This window comes from Hemiscyllium ocellatum, chromosome 46, assembly GCF_020745735.1.
Source record: "Hemiscyllium ocellatum isolate sHemOce1 chromosome 46, sHemOce1.pat.X.cur, whole genome shotgun sequence".
Classification (NCBI taxonomy): domain Eukaryota; kingdom Metazoa; phylum Chordata; class Chondrichthyes; order Orectolobiformes; family Hemiscylliidae; genus Hemiscyllium; species Hemiscyllium ocellatum.
In genome coordinates this window covers 8,405,496-8,430,399 of record NC_083446.1, presented here as the reverse complement: position 1 = coordinate 8,430,399, position 24,904 = coordinate 8,405,496, and the positions used below count along the sequence as shown (strand labels likewise).

The window sequence follows — 24,904 nt, the reverse complement described above, 5'->3', positions numbered from 1 at the left end:
ATGTTAACACCATTGAATATCAGGGGTGTGATGGTTAGATTCAGTGATGGTAACACCATTGAATGTTCAGTGGGAGATGGTTAGATTTAGTGACAGTAACGCCATTGGATGTCAAGGGGGCGATGGTTAGATTCAATGATGGTAACACCATTGAATGTTCAGTGGGAGATGGTTAGATTTAGTGACAGTAACGCCATTGGATGTCAAGGGGGTAATGGTTCAATTGAGTGATGGTAACACCATTGGATGTTACGGGGCGATGGTTAAATTCAGTGATAGTAACATAATTGAATGTCAAAGGGCAGTGGATAGATTCAGTGATGGTAACACCATTGAGTATCTAGGGGGTGATGGTTAGATTCAGTGATGGTAACGACATTGAATGTCAAGCTGATGATGGTTTGATTCAGTGATGGTAACACCATTGAATGTCAAGGGGCGGTGGTTAGATTCAGTGATGGTAACTCCATTGAATGTTCTGGGTATTGGTTAGACTCAGTAATGGTAACACTATTGAATGACAAACAGGTGATGGTTAGATTCAGTGATGGTAACACCATTGAATGTTCAGGGGGAGATGGTTAGATTTAGTGACAGTAACGCCATTGGATGTCAAGGGGAAGATGTTTCGATTAAGTGATGGTAACACCATTGGATGTTAAGCGGCGATGGTTAGATTCAGTGATGGGAACACCATTGAATGTCCAGGTGATGATGGTTAGATTCAGTGATGGTAACACCATTGAATGTCAATGGGTGGAGGATAGATTCACTGATGATAACACCATTGAATATCAAAGTGATGATGGTTATATTCAATGATGGGTTCACCATTGAATATAAAGGGGCGGTGGTTAGATTCAGTGATGGTAACACCATTGAATATCACGGGGGAGATGGTTAGATTCAGTGATGGTAACACAATTGAATGTCAAGGGGCGATTGTTAGATTCTGTGATGGTGACACCATTGAATGTCAAGGGGGAGATGGTTAGATTCAGTGATGGTAACGCCATTGATTGTCAAGGTGATAGTGGTTTGATTCAGTGATGGTATAACCATTGAATATCAAGGTGGAGATGGTTCGATTCAGTGATGGTAACACCATTGAATGTTCAGGGGGATATGGTTAGATTTAGTGACAGTAACGCCATTGGATGTCAAGGGGTATATGTTTCGATTGAGTGATGGTAACACCATTGGATGTTTGCGGCGATGGTTAGATTCAGTGATGGGAACACCATTGAATGTTCTGGGGTGTTGGTTCAATTCAGTGATGGTAACACCATTGAATATAAAAAGGCAATGGTTTGATGGTGCAATGGTAATCAGTGTATATTCGTGATTGGTGGAACGTGAACAGAAATGAAGCTCTGATTGGAAAAGTATGTACCCGTCTATGTGAAACCAGCTCTTAACCACCCTCTGGCATTTACCACTTGGGAGGGTAACATTTTTATCCTTTCACTACAGGCTGGGCCCAGCATTACGTTCTCCGTCCCTAATTGCCCCAGGAAAGCAGCACCCAGGCTGTTTCTGGAGCTGACAGCAGCCTGTGGGGTTAATGTGTCTTCTTGTTGTTCCCCAGTTTGGAACTTTGACAATGATGGAACGATTGGCAAGTTGGGATGGGCCAATTCGCTGGCAGTGTCCTGCAGTCGGTCAGCTTGCTTGGTGTTGGGGGAGTAGGTCAGGGAAGTGGGTTTGGAAAGAGGGGTGAGTTGTGTGGAGGGGTGCTTGGTTTGGAGGGATGGGTGGGAAACCAGCCCGCATAAGCAGTAGGTCTTGGCTCATGGCCATTGGCAGGATTGGATGGAGCGGATTGGTCAGCGGAGAGACGATATATCTACCTTGGCTCCCCATGACACTCCTGGCATTGCCCGAACAGGAATCTCAAAAGGAGGGTGCTTTTGGATCGGACTCTGCCCCGCTTAGCTCGATGGTGCAAGGGAATGAAAAAGGTGACAAGGAGACATTGGGCTTGGTGTAACCCCATGACGTTCAAAGGAAGGAAAGCTACTGTTCTGACCCCTTTCCAATCACCGTGCAACCGTGAGAATTAATCAAGGTCCAATTCTGAAATGGCCAATCAGAATGCAGGCATGAAGGGTCAACAGTTGAGTGGCGCTGCAGTTCAAACTCTCTCTGACCCCACGACCTGGGACTTGTCTCGTTTTCACCCCCTCACTGCTGGGTGAGCCAAGCGAGGACTTCCCAAGACATGGCGTCTTTCGATGTCTGGTCCCCCTGATGCCAACTGCCTCAGGTCCCTCAGATCACCGAGTGGCAAGGTTAACCCTGTCGTATTTGAGGGGGAGGGATAAACGACTGTGGGCTGAGCTTAATCAGAGGGTCATCAGCCAAGGAGGCGAGGTTGCGAAGGGCAGAGGTGATGATGGGGGGGAAACTGGTAAAGTGACCGTGCCTGGTTAGGGACGAAACAAAACCCGCAGATGGTGGGATCCAAGGTGGACAGGCAGGAAGAGTGTTAGAAGGTGGAGAGGTCAATGTTTTGGGTGTAACCTTTCCTCAGGGTGGATATCTGGGATGCTTGGGAGTGGAATGCCTCCGTATCTGGGCAGAGGCGAAGGAAATTGGGAGGAGGGTGATGGGGATTTTGCAGGATACTGGGTGGGAGGAAGTGTGGTCCAGGTAGCTGTGCGAGTCTGTGGGCTCATGGTAAACGTCCGCCTGGAGATGGAAACAGAGAGCTCAGGAACTGGGAGTGCTGAAGAAGGGTCACACCCGGAACGTCATCTTCTCCACCTCCTGATGCTGCCTGGCCTGCTGTGTTCTTCCAGCGTCCTGCCTGTCCAGCGTCCAGCGTCCTGCCAGCGACCTGGGCTGTTGGCATTACTCCCTATCGCCAACCAGTCCTTCCCCATGACCACACCAACCAACCCGCCTATCCAGTGCCCTCCAAAGGCAAGGGAATACATCTCACCCGCCTCTGAGGACGCAAGGCAGGGATGTGTAGGGTGTGGATCGGCCGTTCTACCCATCTACCCATCGTTATTCAGCCCTTCCTACCCACTCTGCAACCCTCCCGCCTCCTGTCCCTGGGTAACTCGCGAACCCTCTCTCTCTCTTCTCCTAACGCTGCTGTATCATTCCCAAAGGCACCCCTTCCTGTTTACTCATTCCCAGATAATGGGGGTCCCGGCATCATGTTAAGTCGGGACGCCGCAAAAGGATTCCTGCACCCAGAGAGACTCAACCTCGACCCTTCTGAATTTCTAAGACCGCCCCGCTCCCTCAACCTTTGACCCCACCCCCACCAATTCCTCCAACGCCAACTTGCTTCAAACCATCAGATCCATCCTCTTTCTCACCAACCTGATCGGTCAAGAATAACTCTGCGGATTCAAACGAGAACCAGTGCTGCATGAATGGGATGGTCATCCCGAGGGGAGCCTTTACTGAGCCCGAGGAATCCTCACTGCCAACTGTCAATGTCTCGGGATCAGGTGCAATGATCCCCAGTACGCCCGAGCCTGAACATCAGGTTCCCAGCAGAAGTTCACTTGATGCACTCGAGCCTGAACATCAGGTTCCCAGCAGAAGTTGACATGATGCACCCGAGTCTGAACATCAGGTTCCCAGCAGAAGTTGACATGATGCACCCGAGCCTGAACATCAGGTTCCCAGCAGAAGTGACATGGCGCACCCTAGCCTGAACATCAGATTCCCAGCAGAAGTTGACATGACATTGACTGTTCCTCTCTTACTCCATCTCTCTGACTCTGGAGTTCCTCCAGGCACTTTCCCTCCTCATCGTCCTCCCCAGACCTCACACCCCATTTGCCTCCCGGTCAATCACCAGCGACCCTTCCAGCTCCTCGATAACAGCCAACGTGGAGTCTCCCTCTCTACTGCCATGCAGTTCCCAAAGGTAAACGTCAGTCGAGCTGACGCACACTGGTCCCGCCCATATGTGGGACAGTATAAGGCTGTGCCCCTCCCCCGCTCCAGAGGTGCGTCACAACGTCTCTGAGCAAGTTGACGAGAAAGTCTACCTTAACGGGTCTGACCTTTGCTACCCTTTCTGTCTGGCTTGCTCCCATGATGCACTCTGGGAATCAGTAAGGTGGACTGTCCCTACCCCGTTCCGTTGGATGTTGGGCCACGCTGTTTGGGGTAGTAGCTTCTTGGGGCCCTCTCCCTTTCGTTCTTCCCTGTGATCCCACCCGAGAGTGTCTGAGATCCTCCTTCGCTCTCATCCTGAATGATTCTTCCCTGAGCATTCCTAGCTCCTTCCTGAAGCTCAGGAGCCAACGATCCAGCTCCGAGCTTTGGCGGACATATTCCAGTCAGCAAAGGTGTGCGCCACCGGTGTCCCCTCCTACCTCAAGAAGGGAATGCTGAAAGGTTTTCTTGGACTGCGCGGTTGAAGGGATGACGTGGGATCTCCAAGGTTGTGGGGGAAGTGGCCAATCCATCTGCTGAGGTGGGCCAGCTGGTGAGAGCCATTGACCAACCAGAGACCGATGTCCCCATTAGCTCAGCGGCATCTCGATGAGTTACTTTAGTGTCCTGGTAGTGTTGATGCGCACGTACTCCCGGTCTCAGCCTCCATGGGCCTCCGACCTCCAGGAGCAACTGGGAAAGGGAACCCTTCACAAACATGGTGGTCATCCTATGGGCACTGACACCTCCTCCACACACCCCCACCCCCACCATCCGAACCCGCATCCTTTGAAAACACTCCCTTGCTCCTCTGAAACAGAATTCCCTACCACCCTGGATTGTTCAGGACAATCCTTAACAATTGTTCCACCCTCAGGCCACGGTCACAAAGCTGAAAGACAAAACAAACACCATATTTTCATGTAACAACGTTGGCCTGAATGCAGAAAAGGGATTTCCTGTCCTGCAAAGGTGGTCTCAACATCATTTTCTTTTGCCAGAACTTTTATGTCAATTCCAGGCCAGCACCTCTCTAGCTCACCCTGGGTCCTCTGAGAGACCCCTTCTCTAACCTCTACCAAAGCCATTCCGTATGGCAGGAGATACAACGGCTTAAACACCCGCACTGACAGATTCAAGCACAGCTTCTTCCCCCGCTGTATTTAGACTCCTCTCAAATTTTAAATCTAACGCTGATCCCGCTCTCCCCTGCACTGCACCCCTCGCTCTGTCACCCTTTGGACAGAGGGACGGCGATTATCCAAACAACACGGGCGGGGGAGTATTTTGGACGCTCGGATAACCGAACGCTGGATGACACAGTTCAGCCGTGCACCAGGAGCTTGCCAATCCAGCTGGGTCAGCCGAAATTCGGATAAGCAAGTGCCGGATCATCGAGGTGCCTCTGCACGTCAAACAAAACCTTTCACTGTACTCGGGCACAACAAATCAAGTCAAACTTGAGAGGGACCCTGAGAGGGGATGACGCCCAAAAGGGATCTCGCGAGATGACAGCACTGGTTCCAGTTGTCCTCCGGTGGGGGGGAGGAATTGTCTTAAGAGTTTACAGGAAGGAAGCAAATCAGGAGTCAGACACAAAAATGGAGTTAGTACTTAATTTCCCACAATTTTGGTAAGCGTGTTAGTAATTGGTGTTTAGTTCGCTTGGCCAAAGGATGGCAATGCACTCTCAAGTTAACCAGAGACCGCCCCAGCCATGCAAGGACCAGTCTCACACAAGCCTTTCTCAGGGCCAGACTTCAGTCAGTCAACAATTTAAATGACCATGCAAAGAGCCACATGCTTAAAACAATAAAAATTAAAGAGGAACACAGAGAAAGGAAACGAGAGCTCCATTTTTCAAGGTGTATTTTGACAAAGCAGCTCAGGGGGAACGGCCATGTTTTCCTTGCGCCCCCGAATCTCTGTAGGAGTAGTATGTTTCTGCCTTTGTTCCGCGCGGTGTCTTATGTGAACCGTGGCAAAATAATTCGGCCTGTGCCCGGGTGTAAAGTTTTAGCGCTCCCCACCCCCCACCACCATGCAAAGAGAGGGCGTCCAAACTTGCGAACTGTACGAAGCATCACACAGAGGGCGATAAAGGTAGGGTGAGGCCTAGTTAAACCAGAGTTTAACCTGGTTAAGTCAGAGACCCAGGTAATGCCCCGGGGTTCGAACGCCCGCCATTAGCAGGCAGTGGACTTTGCAATAAAAATCTGGGATTAGGAGTATGATAATGAGCATGAATCCATTGTCAGGAAAAACCCTCATGTCCCTTGAGGGAAGGAAGCTACTGTCCTTACCTGCTCTGGGCCTACACGTGATTCCAGATCCACAACGAGGTGGATCATCATAAAAATGCCTTCAGTGTGGAAGCAAGCCATTTGGCCCATCGAGTCCACACCGACCCTCCGAAGAGCATCCCACCCTGTTGAGGCTGAGTCTCAGAATCCCCACAGGGTGGAAGCAGGCCATTCAAAAGAGCAACCCACCCCCTAATCCTGTCCCTGGAAGCCTGCATTCCCCATGGCTGATCCACCTAGCCTGCACACTACAGGGCAATTTCCCATGGCCGTACCACCCTCACCTCCACAGCTTTGGATTGTGGGAGGGCACCCCACGCAGACACAGGGAGAACGTGTAAATGTCACACAGATTGTGGCCCAAGGGTGGGATCGGATCTGGGTCCCTAACGTTGGGAGATAGCAGTGCTAACCATTCGCCCTCTGGACAAATAAAAATGGTCAATAAATGCTGGGCCTAGCCAGAGACACTATTGAATAGATAAAACGTGTGTGTGTGTGTGTGAGAGACAGAGAGAGAGGGTGTGTGGGAGTGAGTGTGTGTGAGAAAGAGAGAGAGAGTGTTTGTGTGTGAGAGAGAAAGAGAGAGTGTGTGTGAGTGCATGTGTCTGCATCTGTGTGTATGGGTGTGTGTGTATATGTGAGAGAGAGAGAGAGTGTGTGTGTGTGTGTGTGTGCGCCTGTGTGTGTGAGTGAATGTGTGTGTGCGTGTGAATGTGTGTGTGTGAGTGAATGTGTGTGTGAGTGAATGTGTGTGTGTGTGAGTGAATGTGTGTGTGTGTGTGTGTGTGTGTATCTGTTGTTGAGCAACGTTCTCAAAATTTCACATCTCCAGCAGTCCACCCCTTTACGTTCAAAATGAACGCCTAAAAGGACATCGACCTTAGATAGCCACATCTGGTTCTCAGTGGGGAGAAGGTGCCTTTTATGTGGCTTCAGCTGTAATTAAATAAAACCCTGGAAGAAGTGAAGCAGACAAAGCCGGTGTGCCGTCTCCAGGGAGTCTCTGAGACAAAAATGAACTTTCCGAACTGTGCAGCTGACTGCCTTTCCCCAGAGAATGGACAGGAACAAACTCCATCCATCACTTGACAGGAGTATTGACAATAGGCACGTCAGCCTCAGCCTGTCTCTATGGTCAGGCTGCACCAAGGAAGGTCCAGCACAGAGCTGTTGGAAGCAAATCCAATCCCAGTAGGCCATTCAGCCCGTGTTGGAAGGCAACTGATGCTCCTCATATCCTGCCGGGAGAGGCGCTACTCGAGTGGAGAAAGGGCTTTCTTCCCTCACAGGATGCCTACAGTGCAGAAGCAGGCCATTCGGCCCATCGAGTCCACACCGACCCGCTGAACAGCTTCCCCCCCAGACCCATGTCTCCACCCTATCCCCATAACCCTACATTTCCCATGTCCAACCTGCACACCCTTGAACACTACTGGGCAATTTCCCACTCTAAGATCTTTGAACTGTGGGATGAAACTGGAGTGGATGCGGGGAGAACGTGCAAACTGCACACAGACAGTCGCCTGAGGGTGGGATCGAACTGGGGTCCCTGTGAGGCAGCACTGAGCCACCATGCCGCTCACTGGACGGGAACACAACACTCCGTTAAGCGTTATGGCACAGAACGAGGCCGTTGAGCCCATCGCTGCTGCGCCAACCCCCTCAAATGAGCCGGCGCCAACCTTCCCACCTATTCTGCCACACCCCTTCCAGCCAAAATACCCCCCGACACATTTCTGTGGTTCCACACTCCAATTAGGATCTTGGTAACATTAGAGAGACGGCTGGGTGGCGTTTTAACTGCAATTTGGGCGAACAGAGAGATTGAGAAGGAGAGATTTTTTGTGGTAACCTCACCCAGAAATCGAACCCACACTCTTGCTGCCACCCAGCGTTACAGTCACTTAAGCTAACCACAACCACACCCTAAACTATGATCTTCCTCCCCGTTGCTAGTCTTGCACATCATTTCAGGGAGAGAGGGCGAAGGGAGGGAAGTTACCCATTGGCTTGTGAGGTTGGAGGGAGACCTCATCCTGGGTGAACAGCAATCTTAGTTTGTTCAGTACATCTCATCACTTATCTGAGACTATGATCTTCTGCTATAAATTCTGCGTCCAACGATCTACCTCCCTGACGAAGGAGCGGCGCTCTGAAAGCTCGTGCTTCCAACCAAACCCGTTGGACTAGAACCTGGCGTTGTGTGATTTTTAACTGGGTGAAGATAGCCAACAATCAGCAATCATTTATTTAACAAGATCGTACATCCCGAAGAAATGGCAGGTCTGATTACTGCAAATCCATTTATCTGTGTAGAGTGATCTATAATGAACTCTCATTGGATGAATACCGTTCACTGGAGATCAAGGGATGTTAAGTTCCAACAATAATGGAGAGTGGGTCTGTTTTATTTTCCTTTAAACTGTGTTATTATTTAACAATGATTCATTGTTATAATTAATCCTGGTGGCTTTTCATTGAGGTGGTTAGCACTGCTGCCTCACAGCACCAGGGACCCGGGTTCGATCCCACCCTCGGGTGACTGTCTGTGTGGAGTTTGCACATTCTCCCCCGTGTCTGTGTGGGTTTCCTCCGGGTGCACCAATTTCCTCCCACGGTCCAAAGATGTGCAGGTTAGGGGGGATTGGCCGTGCTAAATTGTCCCATAGTGCCCAGGGATGTACAGGTTAGGGTGGTCTGGCCGTGCTAAATTGTGCCGTAGTGTCCAGGGATGTGCAGGTTAGGGTGGATTGGCCATGCTAAATCATCCCACAGTGTCCAGGGATGTGCAGTTTAGGGTGGATTAGCCGTGCTAAATTGTCCCATAGTGCCCAGGATGTGCAGGTTGGGGTGGATTGGCCATGCTAAGTTGTCCCATAGTGCCCAGGGATGTGCAGGTTAGGGTGGATTGGCCGTGCTAAATTGTCCCATAGTGCCCAGGGATGTGCAGGTTAGGGTGGATTGGCCGTGCTAAATTGTCCCATTGTGCCCAGGGATTAGATTAGACTTACAGTGTGGAAACAGGCCCTTCGGCCCAACAAGTCCACACCGACCCGCCGAAGCGAAACCCACCCATACCCCTACATTACCCCTTACCTAACACTATGGGCAATTTAGCATGGCCAATTCACCTGACCCGCACATCTTTGGACTGTGGGAGGAAACCGGAGCACCCGGAGGAAACCCACGCAGACACGGGGAGAACGTGCAAACTCCACACAGTCAGTCGCCTGAGTCGGGAATTGAACCCGGGTCTTCAGGCGCTGTGAGGCAGCAGTGCTAACCACTGTGCCACCGTGCCGCCCACTATTGTGCAGGTTAGGGTGGATTGGCCATGCTAAATTGTCCCATAGTGCCCAGGGATGTGCGGGTTCGGGTGGTCTGGCCACGGGAAAAGCCAGACTACAGGAGCAGAGTGGGTTGCTCTTTGGCGGGTCGATGCTGACCTGATGGGCCAAATGGCCTCTCTCTGCGCCGTAGGGCGTCTATGAAAACCAGAAATTGTGGGGAAAACCCATCAACGTCTACAGAGTGAAGGCTGAGTCAACATTTCAGATCGAGCGACCCTTCCAACCATCTGTTGTTGACTGAGCTCTCAGTCGCCTGACCCTGATACCTCGGCATGAGGCACATGTTTTTTCCCATTTTATTTTGCAACAACCCTACCCTGAGGCTGGGAGAGGAGAGGAAAGCGTGGGGGTGAGCGGTTGAAATTAGTGCTCCGAGACAGGCTCTGAACCTTATTTCGGCGTCTGGAGTTTCCGCAGCTTTATCTGTGGTTCCTTCTGTGAAAACATTAGCTCTGTCATCTGTTACAAAGAGCTTTTTAACAAGGCCTCAAGGGGGTCAGGAAAATTAATTTTGATTGAATATGTCTGGTTTGTAAACTGGCAACTTTGCCCCAGGGGAGAAGGGAATGGAAAATCTATCAATTCCCTGACCTTTGACCCAACCTCATGCCCTCTTGACGCCCTGGCGCTGTTTTCAGTCGGTGAGCCATGCCTCGTTGAGTGTGGCCCGCGCTGCGCACAGGGAGATCCCACAGACAGCAGCTTGCTCCATGACCTGCCGGCTGAGGCCAGGAGGCGTGCACAGCAGGGACCCACAATCGGAAATTGAGGTGGGGTAGTTTGGGGGGAAAGGGCTCCATCAACAGAGGCGAGGGGGTAGGCCGTTCTGACCATCACCTCGACTGCCCACCAGGTCAGGAGTAGGCCTTTCGGCCCATTGGCTCCCCTCTGCTGTGCGGCGGGACCCATTGGATCGCGCTTGGCTTTCCCAAACCCCCTTCCCCCAAGGAATCCCACCCACCCCCAACTTCCTGATCACCCTCACCTCCACTCTTACATTCCCACGTATCCCGCCATCCCCCAACACACCCCCCACACCCACACCCCCCCCAACCAATAACCTTCCACCCCCTCTGAACCATTTCAGTATACCCAAATCTATCTAGCTCCAGGTGGGAAAGATCGGTGAGGCCACTTTCAGAACACTGTGTTCAGTTCTGGTCACCCTGCTACAGAGGGAAGGATACTGTGAAACCTGAAAGGGGGCAGAACAGATTTACAAGGATGTTGCCAGGGTTGGAGGGTTTGAGCGACAGGGAGAGGCTGAACAGGCTGGGGCTGTTTTCCTTGGAGCGTCGGAGGCTGAGGGGTGACCTTATACAGGTGTATAAAATCATGAGGGGGCATGGATAGGGTAAATAGACAGTCTTTTCCCTGGGGTGGGAGACTCCAAAACTAGAGGGCATAGGTTTAGGGTGAGAGGGGAAAGATATAAAAGGGACCGAAGGGGCAACTTTTTCACGCAGAGTGTGGTGCGTGTGTGGAATGAGCTGCCAGAGGAAGTGGTGGGGGCTGGTATAATTTAAAAGGTACCTCTTTGGGTACATTGTGGCTGATCTCATCTTGGTCTCAACCCCTCCCTCCTGCCCCCACTCCCTTCAACCTGTCACTGATTAAAAATCTCCTCCTGAAATTTATTCAGTGTCCGTTCCCCTGCACACTCTAGGGGGTTAGTGAATCACAGATTCCCCCCCCACTCCACACTTTGAGAGAAGCCATTCCACCCCATCTCTCGGTTAAATCTGCCCCCCTAGCTTTTCCTGAAACGATGACCTATCTTTCTGGATTCCCCCCAACATGAGGAAACATCCTCTCTATTTCTCAATCCCACCTTCCACTTTGTCCAGAGCTCCATTAGATCTCCTCTCATTCCTCTAACTCCTGCACGGTGGCTCAGTGGTTAGCACCGCTGCCTCACGGCGCCAGGGACCCGGGTTCAATCCCACCCTCGGGTGACTGTCAGTGTGCAGTTTGCACATTCTCCCAGTGTCTGCGTGGGGTTTCCTCCGGGTGCTCCAGTTTCCTACCACAGTCCAAACGATGTGCAGGTTAGGGTGGATTGGCCGTGCTAAATTGTCCCATATTGCCCAGGGATGTGCAGGTTAGGGTGGATTGGCCATGCTAAATTGTCCCATAGTGCCCAGGGATGTGCAGGTTAGGGTGGATTGGCTGTGCTAAATTGCCCCATATTGCCCAGGGATGTGCAGGTTAGGGTGGATTGGCCATGCTAAATTGTCCCATAGTGCCCAGGGATGTGCAGGTTAGGGTGGATTGGTCATGCTAAATTGCCCTATAGTGTCCAGGGATGTGCAGGTTAGGGTGGATTGGCTGTGCTAAATTGTCCCATAGTGCCCAGGGATGTGCAGGTTAGGGTGGATTGGCCATGCTAAATTGTCCCATAGTGCCCAGGGATGTGCAGGTTAGGGTGGATTGGCTGTGCTAAATTGTCCCATAGTGCCCAGGGATGTGCAGGTTAGGTTGGATTGGTCATGCTAAATTGTCCCATAGTGTCCAGGGATGTGCAAGTTAGGGTGGATTGGCCATGCTAAATTGCCCCATAGTGCCCAGGGATGTGCAGCTTAGGGTGGATTGGCCATGTTAAATTGTCCCATAGTGCCCAGGGATGTGCAGGTTAGGGTGGATTGGCTGTGCTAAATTGTTCCGTGGTGCTCAGGGATGTGCAGGTTAGGGTGGATTGGCTGTGCTAAATTGTTCCGTGGTGCCCAGGGATGTGCAGGTTAGGGTGGATTGGCCGTGCTAAATTGTCCCATAGTGCCCAGGGATGTGCAGGTTAGGGTGGATTGGCCATGCTAAATTGCCCCATAGTGCCCAGGGATGTGCAGGTTAGGGTGGATTGGTCGATGCTAAATTGTCCCATAGTGCCCAGGGATGTGCAGGTTAGGGTGGATTGGCCGTGCTAAATTGTCCCATAGTGCCCAGGGATGTGCAGGTTAGGGTGGATTGGCCGTGCTAAATTGTCCCATAGTGCCCAGGGATGTGCAGGTTAGGGTGGATTGGCCGTGCTAAATTGTCCCATAGTGCCCAGGGATGTGCAGGTTAGGGTGGATTGGCCGTGCTAAATTGCCCCATAGTGCCCAGGGATGTGCAGGTTAGGGTGGATTGGCCGTGCTAAATTGTACCATAGTGCCCAGGGATGTGCAGGTTAGGGTGGATTGGCCGTGCTAAATTGCCCTGTAGTGCCCAGGGATGTGCAGGTTAGGGTGGATTGGCCGTGCTAAATTGTCCCATAGTGCCCAGGGATGTGCAGGTTAGGGTGGATTGGCCGTGTTAAATTGCCCCATGATGTTCAGGCTCGGTGGATTAACAATGGTAAATGGAGGGTTATAAGGATAGGGATGGGTGCTGAGTCTGGGTGGAACGGTTTAGAATGGGTCAGTGCAGACCACGTTGGCCGAATGGCCTCATTTGTGCGCTTCTCTGATTCAGTGATTTTTAAGGGAAAGCGAGTCTCAGGGAATGGTGTGCATGAGACATCCATCGATTGGTGTAAAAGCCCAACCTGGGATCACTCGCCTCCCCCTTTAGCAGCAGGAACTCTGCTGCTCTTGCTGAGGTCTGGGCCTCCACGTGACTTCAGCCACCCCCGGGGTTGTAAAGAGAAAAACCACTTTGCTGCACTACAACCCTCTAGCTTTCACCCACGGACACGATTGCAACCAGAAAGTGGTTTCCCGGGATTTGCAGGGAGTGGGATTTAATGCTTTTCTACCAATGTAGCCTCGTCAGTATTTACAGACAGCGAGACCATGTCCCGCAGCATTGAGTTTCCCAGCTGCTTGTTTCTCTGTCAGGATTTCAGCGCTGTCTATGCCAACACTTGACCTTCACAGATTTTCTGTCACGGCTCCTGTTTGTCTTTTGAGCTCAAGTAATTTTCGTCGATATTCTTTCAGTTTGACGTAATGGAGATCAAATGGAAGGAAACCCCCAGACTTTGCCACGTTAACTGACTCTGATGGTCTTGAATACTGACAGGGTGTCTGATCATAGAATTCCCGACAGTGTCGATACAGGCCATTCGGCCCAACAAGACCCACACAGACCTTCTGAAGAGTAACCCGCCCAGACCCATTCCCCCTACCCTATATTTACCCCTGATGAATGCATCTAACCTACACATTCCTGAACAATCTGGGGCAATTTAGCACGGCCAATCCCACCCTAACCTGCACATCCCTGGACACTATGGGACAATTTAGCACGGCCAATCCACCCTAACCTGCAAATCCCTGGGCACTATGGGACAATTTAGCACGGCCAATCCACCCTAACCTGCACATCCCTGGACACTATGGGGCAATTTAGCACGGCCAATGCACCCTAACCTGCACATCCCTGGACACTATGGGGCAATTTAGCACGGCCAATCCACCCTAACCTGCACATCCCTGGGCACTATTGGACAATTTAGCACGGCCAATCCACCCTAACCTGCACATCCCTGGGCACTATGGGACAACTTAGCATGGCCAATCCCCCTAACCTGCACATCCCTGGACACTATGGGGCAATTTAGCACGGCCAATCCACCCTAACCTGCACATCCCTGGGCACGATGGGACAATTTAGCATGGCCAATCCACCCTAACCTGCACATCCCTGGGCACTATGGGATAATTTAGCACGGCCAATCCACACTAACCTGCACATCCCTGGGCACTATGGGACAATTTAGCACAGCCAATCCACCCTAACCTGCACATCCCTGGGCACTATGGGGCAATTTAGTGCAGCCAATCCACCCTAAGCTGCACATCACTGGACTGTATGAAGGAACTGGTGCGCCCACACGCCGACACGGGGGAGAATGGCAAACTCCACACAGTCAGTCGCCGGAGTTGGAATTGAACCTGGGTCCATGGTGCTGTGAGGCAGCAGTGCTAACCACAGAGCCATCGTGCCACTCTGGTACAGTGACTGAAGTCCAGCTTGTATGGTGATGCTCGGAACCACTGCTTCATTCTGCCTTGCATCTGGTGGCGATAGAGCCCCAGTGTGAACTCAAAGGGTAGCGTGCTGGTGTATGTTTCTCCAGAATTCCCTTTCTTGCCCATCCCTAATTGCCCCCAGAGGGGATGGAGATCTTGGCACCCGTGCTTAATGCTGTTTGGCAGCAGTTCCATCACATCGAGGGAGCGGCCAATAGATTACCAAGTGGGGATAGGGAGGGGCTCGGAGGGGAACTTGCAGGGGGGTTGGTGTTCCCATGTATCTACTGCCCTTGTCCTTCTAGATGGTGGTGGGCTTGGAATGTGCTGCCTGAGGAGCCTCAGTGAATCTCTGCAGTGCACCTTGTAGACGGTACACGCTGCTACCCCTGTCCTTCTGGATGGAAGTGGTCGTGGGTTTGGAAGGTGCTCTCAGAGGCGCCTCAGTGAATTTCTGCAGTGCATCTTCTGGATGTGACCTTTGTCTATCAAGATGGCAGAGGCCATGGGAATGTGTGGGGTGTCGTGTTCTTGTGTATCTGCTACCCTCGAGTTTCTAGATAGAAGAGGGTGGGCTTAGGAGGTGCTGTCTCAGGAGTTTCAGTGAGTTAGAATGTAGAACATAGAACAATACAACATATAACAGGCCCTTCGGCCCTCAATGTTGCGCCGACCTTAAACTATTCTCAGCTCGTCCCTCTACACTATCCCATCATCATCCATGTGCTTATCTCAGGATTGTTTAAATGTCCCTAATGTGGCTGAGTTAACTACATTAGTGGGTAGGGTATTCCACGCCCTTACCACTCTCTGAGTAAAGAACCTGCCTCTGACATCTGTCTTAAATCGATCACCCCTCAATTTGTAGTTACGCCCCCTCGTACACGCTGACATCATCATCCTAGGAAAAAGACTCTCACTGTCTCCCCTATCTAATCCTCTAATCATCTTGTATGTCTCTATTAAATCCCCTCTTAGCCGTCTTCTCTCCAATGAGAACAGACCCAAGTCCCTCAGCCTTTCCTCATAAGATCTTCCCTCCAGATCAGGCAACATCCTGGTAAATCTCCTCTGCACCTTTTCCAATGCTTCCACATCCTTCCTGTAATGAGGTGACCAGAACTGTACACAATATTCCAATTGCGGCCACACTAGTGTTTTGTATACTTGCAGCATGACATCCTGGCTCCAGAACTCAATCCCTCTACCAATAAAACCTAACACACTGTACGCCTTCTTAACAGCACTATCCACCTGGGTGGCAACTTTCAGGGATCTATGTACACGGACTCCAAGATCCCTCTGCATATCCACTCTACCAAGAATCTTTCCCTTGACCCAGTACTCTGCCTTCCTGTTATTCTTCCCAAAGTGCACCACCTCACAATTAGCTGCATTGAACTCCATTTGCCACCTGTCAGCCCAATTCTGCAGTTTATCCAAGTCCCCCTGCAACCTGTAACATTCTTCCAAACTGTCTACCACTCCACCAACTTCAGTGTCATCTGCAAACGTACTAATCCATCCACCTACGCCTGTGTCCAACTCATTTATAAAAATGACAAACTGCAGTGGCCCCAAAACAGACCCTTGTGGAGGAGTTGCTGCAGTGCGTCTTGTAGATGGTACACACTGCTGCTATTGAGCATTGAGGGGTGGAGGGAGGGGGTGTTTGTGGGTGTGGTGCCAATCAAGCGGGATCTGCTTTCCCCCTGGATGGTGTCGAGCTTCTCGAGTGTTGTTGGAGCTGCCCCCATCCAGGGGCAAGTGGGGAGTATTCCCTCACCCTCCCGACTTGTATGTTATCAATGGTGGACAGGCTTTTGGGGTGAGTCAGGAAATGAGTTACTGGCTGCTGTGTTCCTAGCCTCTGGCCTGCTCTTGTATTCGCTGTGGTGAGTCCAGTTGAATTTCACATCAATGGTAACCCCCAGGATTATGATGGTGGGGAATTGAATAATAGTAATACCATCGAAGGTCCTATTCCCAAGAGGTTGGGACTGCTGGGGGTGGGGGTGGGGTGGGGGTGGGTGGGTGGGGGCACATGTTCGACAGAAGGAAAGTTGTGTCAAGTTAAGCTGCGTTCAATTGTCCATTTGTGAGAAACAGATGTTCCACACATCTTAATTGCTCAGACCTTTGAGTATTGGAGTTGGGACATCACGTTGGGGTTGTACAGGACATTGGTGAGGCCTCGTCTGGAGTACTGTGCCTAGTTATGGCCACCCTGTTATTTATTGAGCCAGAAAGGATTCAGAAGAGATTTACCATGATTTTGCCAGGTATGGAGGGTTTGGGTTATGAGGAGAGGCTTGTTAGGCCGGGATTATTTTCACTGGAGTGCAGGAGGTTGAGGGGTGACCTTATAGAGGTTTATAAAATCATGAGGGGCATGGATTGGGTAAACAGCAAGTCTCTTTTCCCTAGGGTTGAGAGATTTCAAGACTAGGGGGGGCATATTTTTAAAGTGAGACCATGAGGACTTTACTCTGCCCCTTTTAATCTTGTATTATTGCCCCGAAGGGGAATTTCTTTACACAGAGGGTGGGTTGGTGTGTGCAATGAACTCGTGCGGGTGCAGTTACAGTGTTTAAGGATAAGGACATGAATAGGAAAGGGTTTGGAGGGATATGAGTCAGGAGCAGGCAGCTGGGACTAGTTTAGTTTGGGATTATGGGACTGGTTGGGCCGAAGGGTGCGTTTCCGCGCTGTATGACCCTGTAAAGGGTGAGGGACTGCAGGGCTCTGAGATGCAGAGGGATCTGGGCGTCAGAGTGCAGGAATCGGAAAAGGTCAGCTTGCAGGTACGACAACAGGAAAGGTAGGAGAAGGTGCTGTTTTATTGTGAGGGGAGCTGAATGCCAGGCTTCAGGAGCGGAGCATCCTGGTGCCAATTGTCAGACATTCTGTCGGCATTTTGCCAAGGTAGGCTCAGAGACGGATCTCCCCAGATGAGGAATCAATATGGTGGGACATGGTCACGGGATAAAAGGCAGGCCGTGTGTGATGGAACTGTGGGGGGGAGACTCTTTCACTTGGAGGCTTTGGGTATCTAGAATTCTCTAACCCTGAGGAGGATGGGATACCCCAAGGTTCGACGCATTCAGGGCCAGGACAGGCAGATTTCTGAACCCCACCCCCAAGGGACGGTGGTAAACGGAGAATCAGAGAGACGTTGGTGCACATGTCTACTGGTCCCTGAAGGTGCCTGAACAGCCTCATAAAGAGGCATACAGTAGTCTTGCCTTGGTTAGCCAAGATGCAGAGTGTAAGAGAAGGGAGGTGATGCTGGGACAGTGGAAAACACCACAGCTAGGGGACTGTGTGTGGTTCCCGAATCCACACTATCGGCAGGTGGGATTACATTGGGTTGGGATAGATGGTCGGCATGGACGAGTTGGGCCGAAGGGTCTGTTTCCATGCTGTACATCTCTATGACTCTATGACTGCACTTTATGACTCTATGACTCTTTGACTGTGCTTTATACCTCAATGAATCTGGAATGGTGCAGACTCAATGGGCTGAACAGCCTTTCTCTGGGTTGTAGATCTCGACAACTGAAAAGCGAAATCAAGGCACAACATTAGCCATGTTCATTCTGAGTGGAGTTCCACATGCCTAAAGATCTATTCCTGTTCCTGTCTCGATGTTCTCTGGTTTCCCCAGGGAGAGAAAGCCTTGTCTCTGTTTCTCAGTGCCATTCGGCCCCTCTACCCCACTTCTGTAATCCTTCGAATGTATAACAGGGCTATGTAAGTTTCAATGACTTCACCAAACTGGGCAACTTGTCTTCATTGCTCAGTCCTTTGAGTGTAGGAGTTGGGACGTCATGTTGGGGTTGTACAGGACGTTGGTGAGGCCTCGTCTGGATTACTGTGTCCGGTTCTGGTCGCCCTGTTACAGGAAGGATATCATTAAACTGGAGAGGGTTCAGAGAGATTTACCAAGATGTTCCCAGGAATGGAGGGTCTGGGTTATGAGGAAAGGCTGGATAGGCCAGGATGTTTTTCACTGGAGCATAGGAGGCTGAGAGCTGACCTTATAGAGGTTTTTAAAATCATGAGGGGCATAGAATCCCTACAGTGTGGAAATGGGCCCTTCGGCTTAACAAGTCCATATTGACCCTCCGAGGACCAACCCACCCACACCCATTCCCATACCCTACATTTACCCAACTAATCCACCCTAACCTGCACATCCCTGGGCACTATGGGACAATTTAGCACGGCCAATCCACCCTAACCTGCACATCCCTGGGCACTATGGGTAATTTAGCGTGGGAGGATACTGCAGAGGGTGAAAGCAGGGTCAGAGATGTCAGCAAGACTTGGGGAGCAATGTCAGAACTGCGGATGCTGGAGATCTTCTGAAACAGGAACAGAGAGCACTAGAGAAACTCAGCATGGGGAGAGAAAGCTGAGTTCACATTTTGAGTCGGAACAGAAATGAACGCACTTGGTATCAGCATGAGGTACCCAGGACAGGTTGGGCCAATCTGACCAACCCAAGGCCATCCGTCAATTAAAATCTCTTCTGGACCTCGCTGCTAAAGTAAAGGGGCCGTCCCTTTCAATCAGAGTTGGAGGATGGGGGTTCCACACTCTCCTAGTCAGAACGTTGAGGGTCTGCTGGACTCGCACCCCAATCAGCACACGCTGGGGTTAGGGTCTTTGTAAAGCTGATGTCGGTCAGTTTGTGACTAATGAAAGACATCAGGGGCGGGAGGGTGGGGGAAGGGATCAAAAAGGGGTCAATAACAGCTTTGCTCAAAGGTGGAGTGGACCCGAGGGGCCAAATGGCCTACTCTGACTCCTCAATTGTTTGTCATTATGCTCACTGCTCTGGAGGGTAGAATCCCAGCGTTCTCTCTCAGTCCTGTGCCTGTCATAGAAACAGTCAGACTTCCAAGATGCGGGGCGTGGGTCTATTTGTAAATCCAATCCCTCCGTGATGATACATTAGCTTTTGGAGATTGTATTTTGTCCTCTTCCTTTTTAATGAAGAGAGATTGAGACAGCGGTGGAGAGCTGTCGGTTCCAAGCCAATAACGCTGGTGATGCCTTGGGAACTCTTTTTTGTAAGGTTGAAACAATAGAAGCAGCCTGAACGGGTGGAGTCAGGCTCCCACAGAACCAGGATTTTTAGTTCAGCTTTCAGTAGCAGTAGGGGCTTTTGAAGGTGCCATTGTCTCTCCCTGCCACAGAAAAATGCTTATGATATCTCTCCCTGTTCCTCACCCCGCCCCGCCCCCCCCTCCCCACCCCCATCCCTCTCTACCTACCAGAATGGTCTCTTGATGTCCTTTCCTCCTGAATTGGTGTAAACTTGTAACATGCACTTTACATGTTAAATCAACCAACCCATGGAGTTGATTGATCCCTTGTCAATGCTGGGACGGACTTGTCAAACACAGAAGCTTCTGGAAAAATGAGGCTTCCCACAACACCTGTGGTCTTCAGAGACAATTTATTTTACTGAATTTGCCTTTGCCAAGGGTGCTTCAAGAGATGCCACCACATTGGAATAGTTGCTGTTTGGTTACATAACTTAATATTCCGCTAGGTATTCCAACCGAGTTAAAGTTAGACCAATTCCCCTTTCTTGTTTGTCTTTTAACTGGAGGGGAAGAATAAAATGTGTTTTGCTGAAAGCTGAGTTGTGTAACCTATCAACCTGAAACACAGCACCTTACACTCGCCACTAACTAAGATAAAAGCTAGGATCTCGGCTATCTCCCTGATGTATTTGAAGGGGGTTTGGTCAGGTCCATAAAACTTCCAAGTACATCTCCCCATCACTAAGTGTCTCAAATGTGTTCGAGGATGCTCCTGGGTCTCTCTACATAAAAAGGCGATCAAGAGGAAGGATATTGGTGTGGATTTTGACACAGACATTAAGGTCAAGTCTCTATGATGGTACGTTTCTCAGCTTAAGTGGGGACTGAAACACACAGAGGCTCCCCCTGTGTTTCTTCACGTGATCGGACCGATCACACTATCAGACATTTCTCCATCTGATCTCACCGAAACAGCCATTGTCCGACTGACGCAACACGTGGAGCGCTGGGATTCTGATCAGTTTGTTTCATTAGCTCAAAGAGAGCATGCCTCACAGGGATTGGCGTTGCCGTCTGTACGCCATGTTGAATCTCTGCCTGAGAGCCAATTTGCTTTGACTGCTCTATAACTCACGCCGCGCTTCAGGGTGTGAAGTCAACCAGCCCGTGGAGCGCCTCGATCCCTTGCTGATCCTATGACGGTCCTGTCAAATGTAGAAACCGAGTCCTCCCGGGAAATGGGGCTTCCCCGCAAGCCTTTCGCATTCGGGGTCCAGTGAGTGTTTGTGATACAGAAGTGGTGCTGATGCCCTGACCTATCATGTAGCTTACCCTGTGCCGTTTAAAATTTGGGGGCCCATTCACAACAGCCCCCTGCAACTGAAGCTGAGGCCATGGCTGCCCTTTCAAGCGTCAAATGGCGTGACTGCTAACCCCTTCAAAAATGGAAGCTCTGCTCAGGCTAACAAAAATGGCATGCGCGATGTCATCCAGTGGCAAAGAAAGACAGAGGAGAAAGAAAGAGAGGGGGGGGAAGAGAGAGAGAGAGGGTCACGTACACACAAAACATAATGGCAGTGAGACAGAAACATGGCGTCCCGGGCACAGCAAAGGTGCTTGGCCAAAATTCCCAGCATGCCATGCAGGATGGACAGCAGCGGTGGTGATGGGGATCCACTTGAGTCAGAGGGCACGAGTGAGGGTTGGTAGGGGAGAGGCGTGGGCAGGGCGGGGGTATGGGAGCAAACGGACGGGCAGAGACCTCCCAAACTCCTCTTCTGCCTGCTCCACTGCCCGACCGCTCATCGTCCCACTACCACGCTCCTCCCCCTCCTCCCCCCCTTGCCACCTCCGAGCTCATCTGGGTCAGAGATGTGCGAGAGAGAGAGAGAGAGATAGACAGGTGGAGAGGACGAAATAAGCAATGGATCGATCACGAGAGAGAGAGAGACAGGGAGAGGGGGGAGAGAGGGAGAAGGAGGGAGGGAGAGAGGGAGAGACAGAAAGAGAGAGAGAGAGGAGGGAGGGAGAGAGAAAGAAGGGGGAGAGAGAGAGTGAGAGAGAAATTGAGAGAGAGGGGGAGAGAGAAAGAGAGAGATGAAGATACAGAAAGAGGGAGAGAGAAAGACAGAGAGGGAGGGAGGGAGAGAGACAGAGACAGAAAGAGAGAGAGACAGAGAGAGAGATGGAGAGAGAGAGAAGGGGAGGGGGGAGAGAGAAAGAGAGAGATGGAGAGACAGAAAGAGAGAGGGGGAGAGAGAGAGAGATGGAGAGACAGAAAGAGGGAGAGAGAAAGACGGGGGGGTTGGGAGAGAGAAAGAGAGGGAGAGGGGGAGAGAGATGGAGAGACAGGGAGAGAGAGAAAGACAGAGAGAAGGAGGGGGGAGAGAAAGAGAGAGATGGAGAGACAAAAAGAGGGAGAGAGAAAGAGAGAGAGGGGGTGGGGAGAGAGAAAGAGAGGGAGAGGGGGAGAGGGGGAGAGAGAAAGGGCATTTCCCCCTTCCTCTCCGGCTGAAAGCAAACCGAAAACAAGATGGCGGGCGAGGAATGGGAAACGTAACAGCGATGACCAGGATGGATGGACTGCGGAAGAGGACAAATAAAGGGAAAATGCGGCGAGGGAGCCAAAATAAAGATTTACCAACCCCTGTTGCTTCGGAAATTGTTTTTGATTTTTTTTTGTTTGGTTTCATTCTAAGAAGCTTCGATGTGGGTTATTGAAAAGGAAAACGGAACTGAAAACACACCAACCCAAACGATAAGACAATAAGAATGATATCTACCAGATAATGCAGTTTGTTTACCATTGCGTGTCCAATGCCAGAGTGCTTTCCCGGAGAAAGGAGGGAAGGGGAGAGCAGAAAAAGGAAAAAAAAACAAAACGACAAGACTGTAAACTCACTAAAGGATTTACACTCAAAAAAGAATGATGGAATTTTTTTTAAGAGGTTAGTAATATTACATAAGCTTGAAGAAAAGGTTAACACTTAGTACAGAGAAAAAAAATGACCACATTCCGTGAATGAGGATAAAGGTTAGTTCTCAAAGCGTGTTAGTAAAAAAGTACACACAAAATTGGCAAATTAATTGCATTTTTTTTTGAACAGGAGGAGTGCCAGTGGGATCCTGGCTGATGTTAATGGTCAAGCAGGCATCAGTACCTTGGTGAGGGCAGCCCATTCGGGCATAGGGCAAATGGGAACGGGGTTTGAACTCAAGACGGTGCCCACCGCTTCTGGATTTAGCCCTCGCTCTCATCCCGCCAACCCCCCGCTCCCCAACGTATCCTCCGAACGCCCGCCAGCCCACCGAAAAGTGTTCCCCCCCTTTTCTTGCTTTGTTCCCCACCCCACCCCCACCCCACTCGCCGGTCTGAACCCCCGGCACAGGCGGCGTGCCGTCACAGAGTCCCACCGAGGCCTACAGAGAGCGGGGAAAGGAAGTCAGCTTCCCCGCCGCGGTTTCGAGATACGTGACCCGCAACCCCCTCACCGAGCGTAGTTTGACCACTTTTCAAAAGGCGATACAAGCACATGTCCCGACCAACGCCCGCACCTCGCAAAAACATCATTTCAGCACAGAAACAGTGTTCAATATAACCAGTGTCAGCCAAGACTGGGCAAGTCAGCTCGAGGTCTCTCTCTCTCTCAGAAAAATTTGGAGCTCTCCTTTGGTGGTGGCTGCAGTGCTCATCATTTTCCATTCCATCCCACTCCAATCCCTCCCATCCCAACCCGACCCATCCCACACCATCCCATCCCACTCCAATCCCTCCCATCCCACTCCAACCCGACCCATCCCACTCCATCCCATCCCACTCCATCCCAATCCCTCCCACTCCATCCCAATCCCTCCCATCCCATTCTATCCCATTCCACTCTATCCCATCCCACACCAATCCCTCCCATCCCACTCCAATCCCTCCCATCCCACTCCATCCCATCTCACTCCATTCCATCCCATTCTATTCAATTGTATTCCATTCACTCCATTTAAATCCATTCCATCCCATTCCATTCCATCCTACCCCATCTTATCCCATCCCACCTCATCCCTCTCCATTCCATTCCATTTCAATCCATTCCATTCTATCCTATTCTATTCTGTTCAATCCTGTTCTATTTTATTCTAATCTCTCGTTTGGTTTATTGATAATCTTTATCGAATAGGTGTTGTTCCATTCCTGTGTATTCACTCGTGTCCATGATGTCCAAAGCAAACTGTTTGGAAAGGATCTACTTTAGCAGGTCCACGATTTCTGACCTCTTGGTTCCCCCAGCATCCTGAAGATTAGCCCTTTGAACTAACTACCTATAAAACTTGACTGGGAGCACACAGGGTCAAAGATGTTCCTGATGACCCGGGGAGCCCAGAACTTGGGGATGGGGGGGGGGTCACAGTCTAAGGATTACAGGGTGGGGCCATTTCAGACTGAGATGGGGAGAAATGTGTTCACCCAGAGAGTGAGGGATTCTCTGTCACAAGAAATATTGGATGCGTCAAGGAGTTGGACGTAGGTCTTAGTGCCAAAAGGAGAGGGGGGAAAATGCCAGAGAGAAGGTTCTGAGTTGAATGATCAGTTATGATCATTATGAATGGCGGGACAGGCTCAATGGGCTGAGTGGCTTCTCTTGTCCATGTTTCCGGGAGTCAATATTTCTCCCTCTCGTGCCCTCGGCCCTCTGATATCTCACTCACTGGGTCAAGGTGGGTCGTGGAGGCTGGATGTTTACCTGAGGATGGTACCAAAGATGGCACACGCCAAGGCTACGGAGGGGGCAGTGGCAACGCCACTGGGTGAGTAACCCCGAGATCCAGGCTCGTGGTAATGCCTCCGGCCAGCCAAAGGCTAGTCTAATGCTCTTGGGTAGTGGTTTCAAACCCGAGCAGGGCAGCGAAAACAGTGAAACGTCAACTCAATTCACACGATGTCGAGTTGAAATCACAGCAATCTGTTTTCTTGAAAACCCCCATCTATTGCTCTTCTAGGAGGAGGGCAAACCTGCCATTCTTGTCCCAGTCTAGGTCTACACGTGACTCCACACCCCAAAGCGATGACGGTTGCCCCTCTGAAATGGCCTGTATGAGCCACCCCGTTGCCAGGGCAATTAGGGAAAGGGGTGTCAAATTATAACTCGTGACAATAATCACAGATTAGCAACTTCTCCTGCCTCACGCCTCCTGTACTCAGCAGCCTCACTCTTTACACATTCCCTCTGACAGCCTGGGGTGAGCCAAGAGCCAACAGAAAGAGAGAGAGAGGGAGAGGAACAAAGAGACAGATACAGAGACATGGATACCTGGAGCTAAGGCACCTCACTAATTTCCCCTCTACC

At 50.8% G+C, this 24,904-nt stretch overlaps 1 protein-coding gene across 1 annotated transcript in view; it reads right to left on the bottom strand.

Moving 5' to 3' along the window:
- Positions 1-24,904, bottom strand: part of LOC132836189 (neurexin-2-like) — a 1,025,492-nt gene that overhangs the window by 638,021 nt on the left and 362,567 nt on the right. Inside the window, exon 9 of the mRNA XM_060855516.1 lies at positions 22,352-22,396. Coding sequence (XP_060711499.1) covers positions 22,352-22,396 — 45 coding nt within the window. The remainder of the gene's footprint in view (positions 1-22,351; positions 22,397-24,904) is intronic.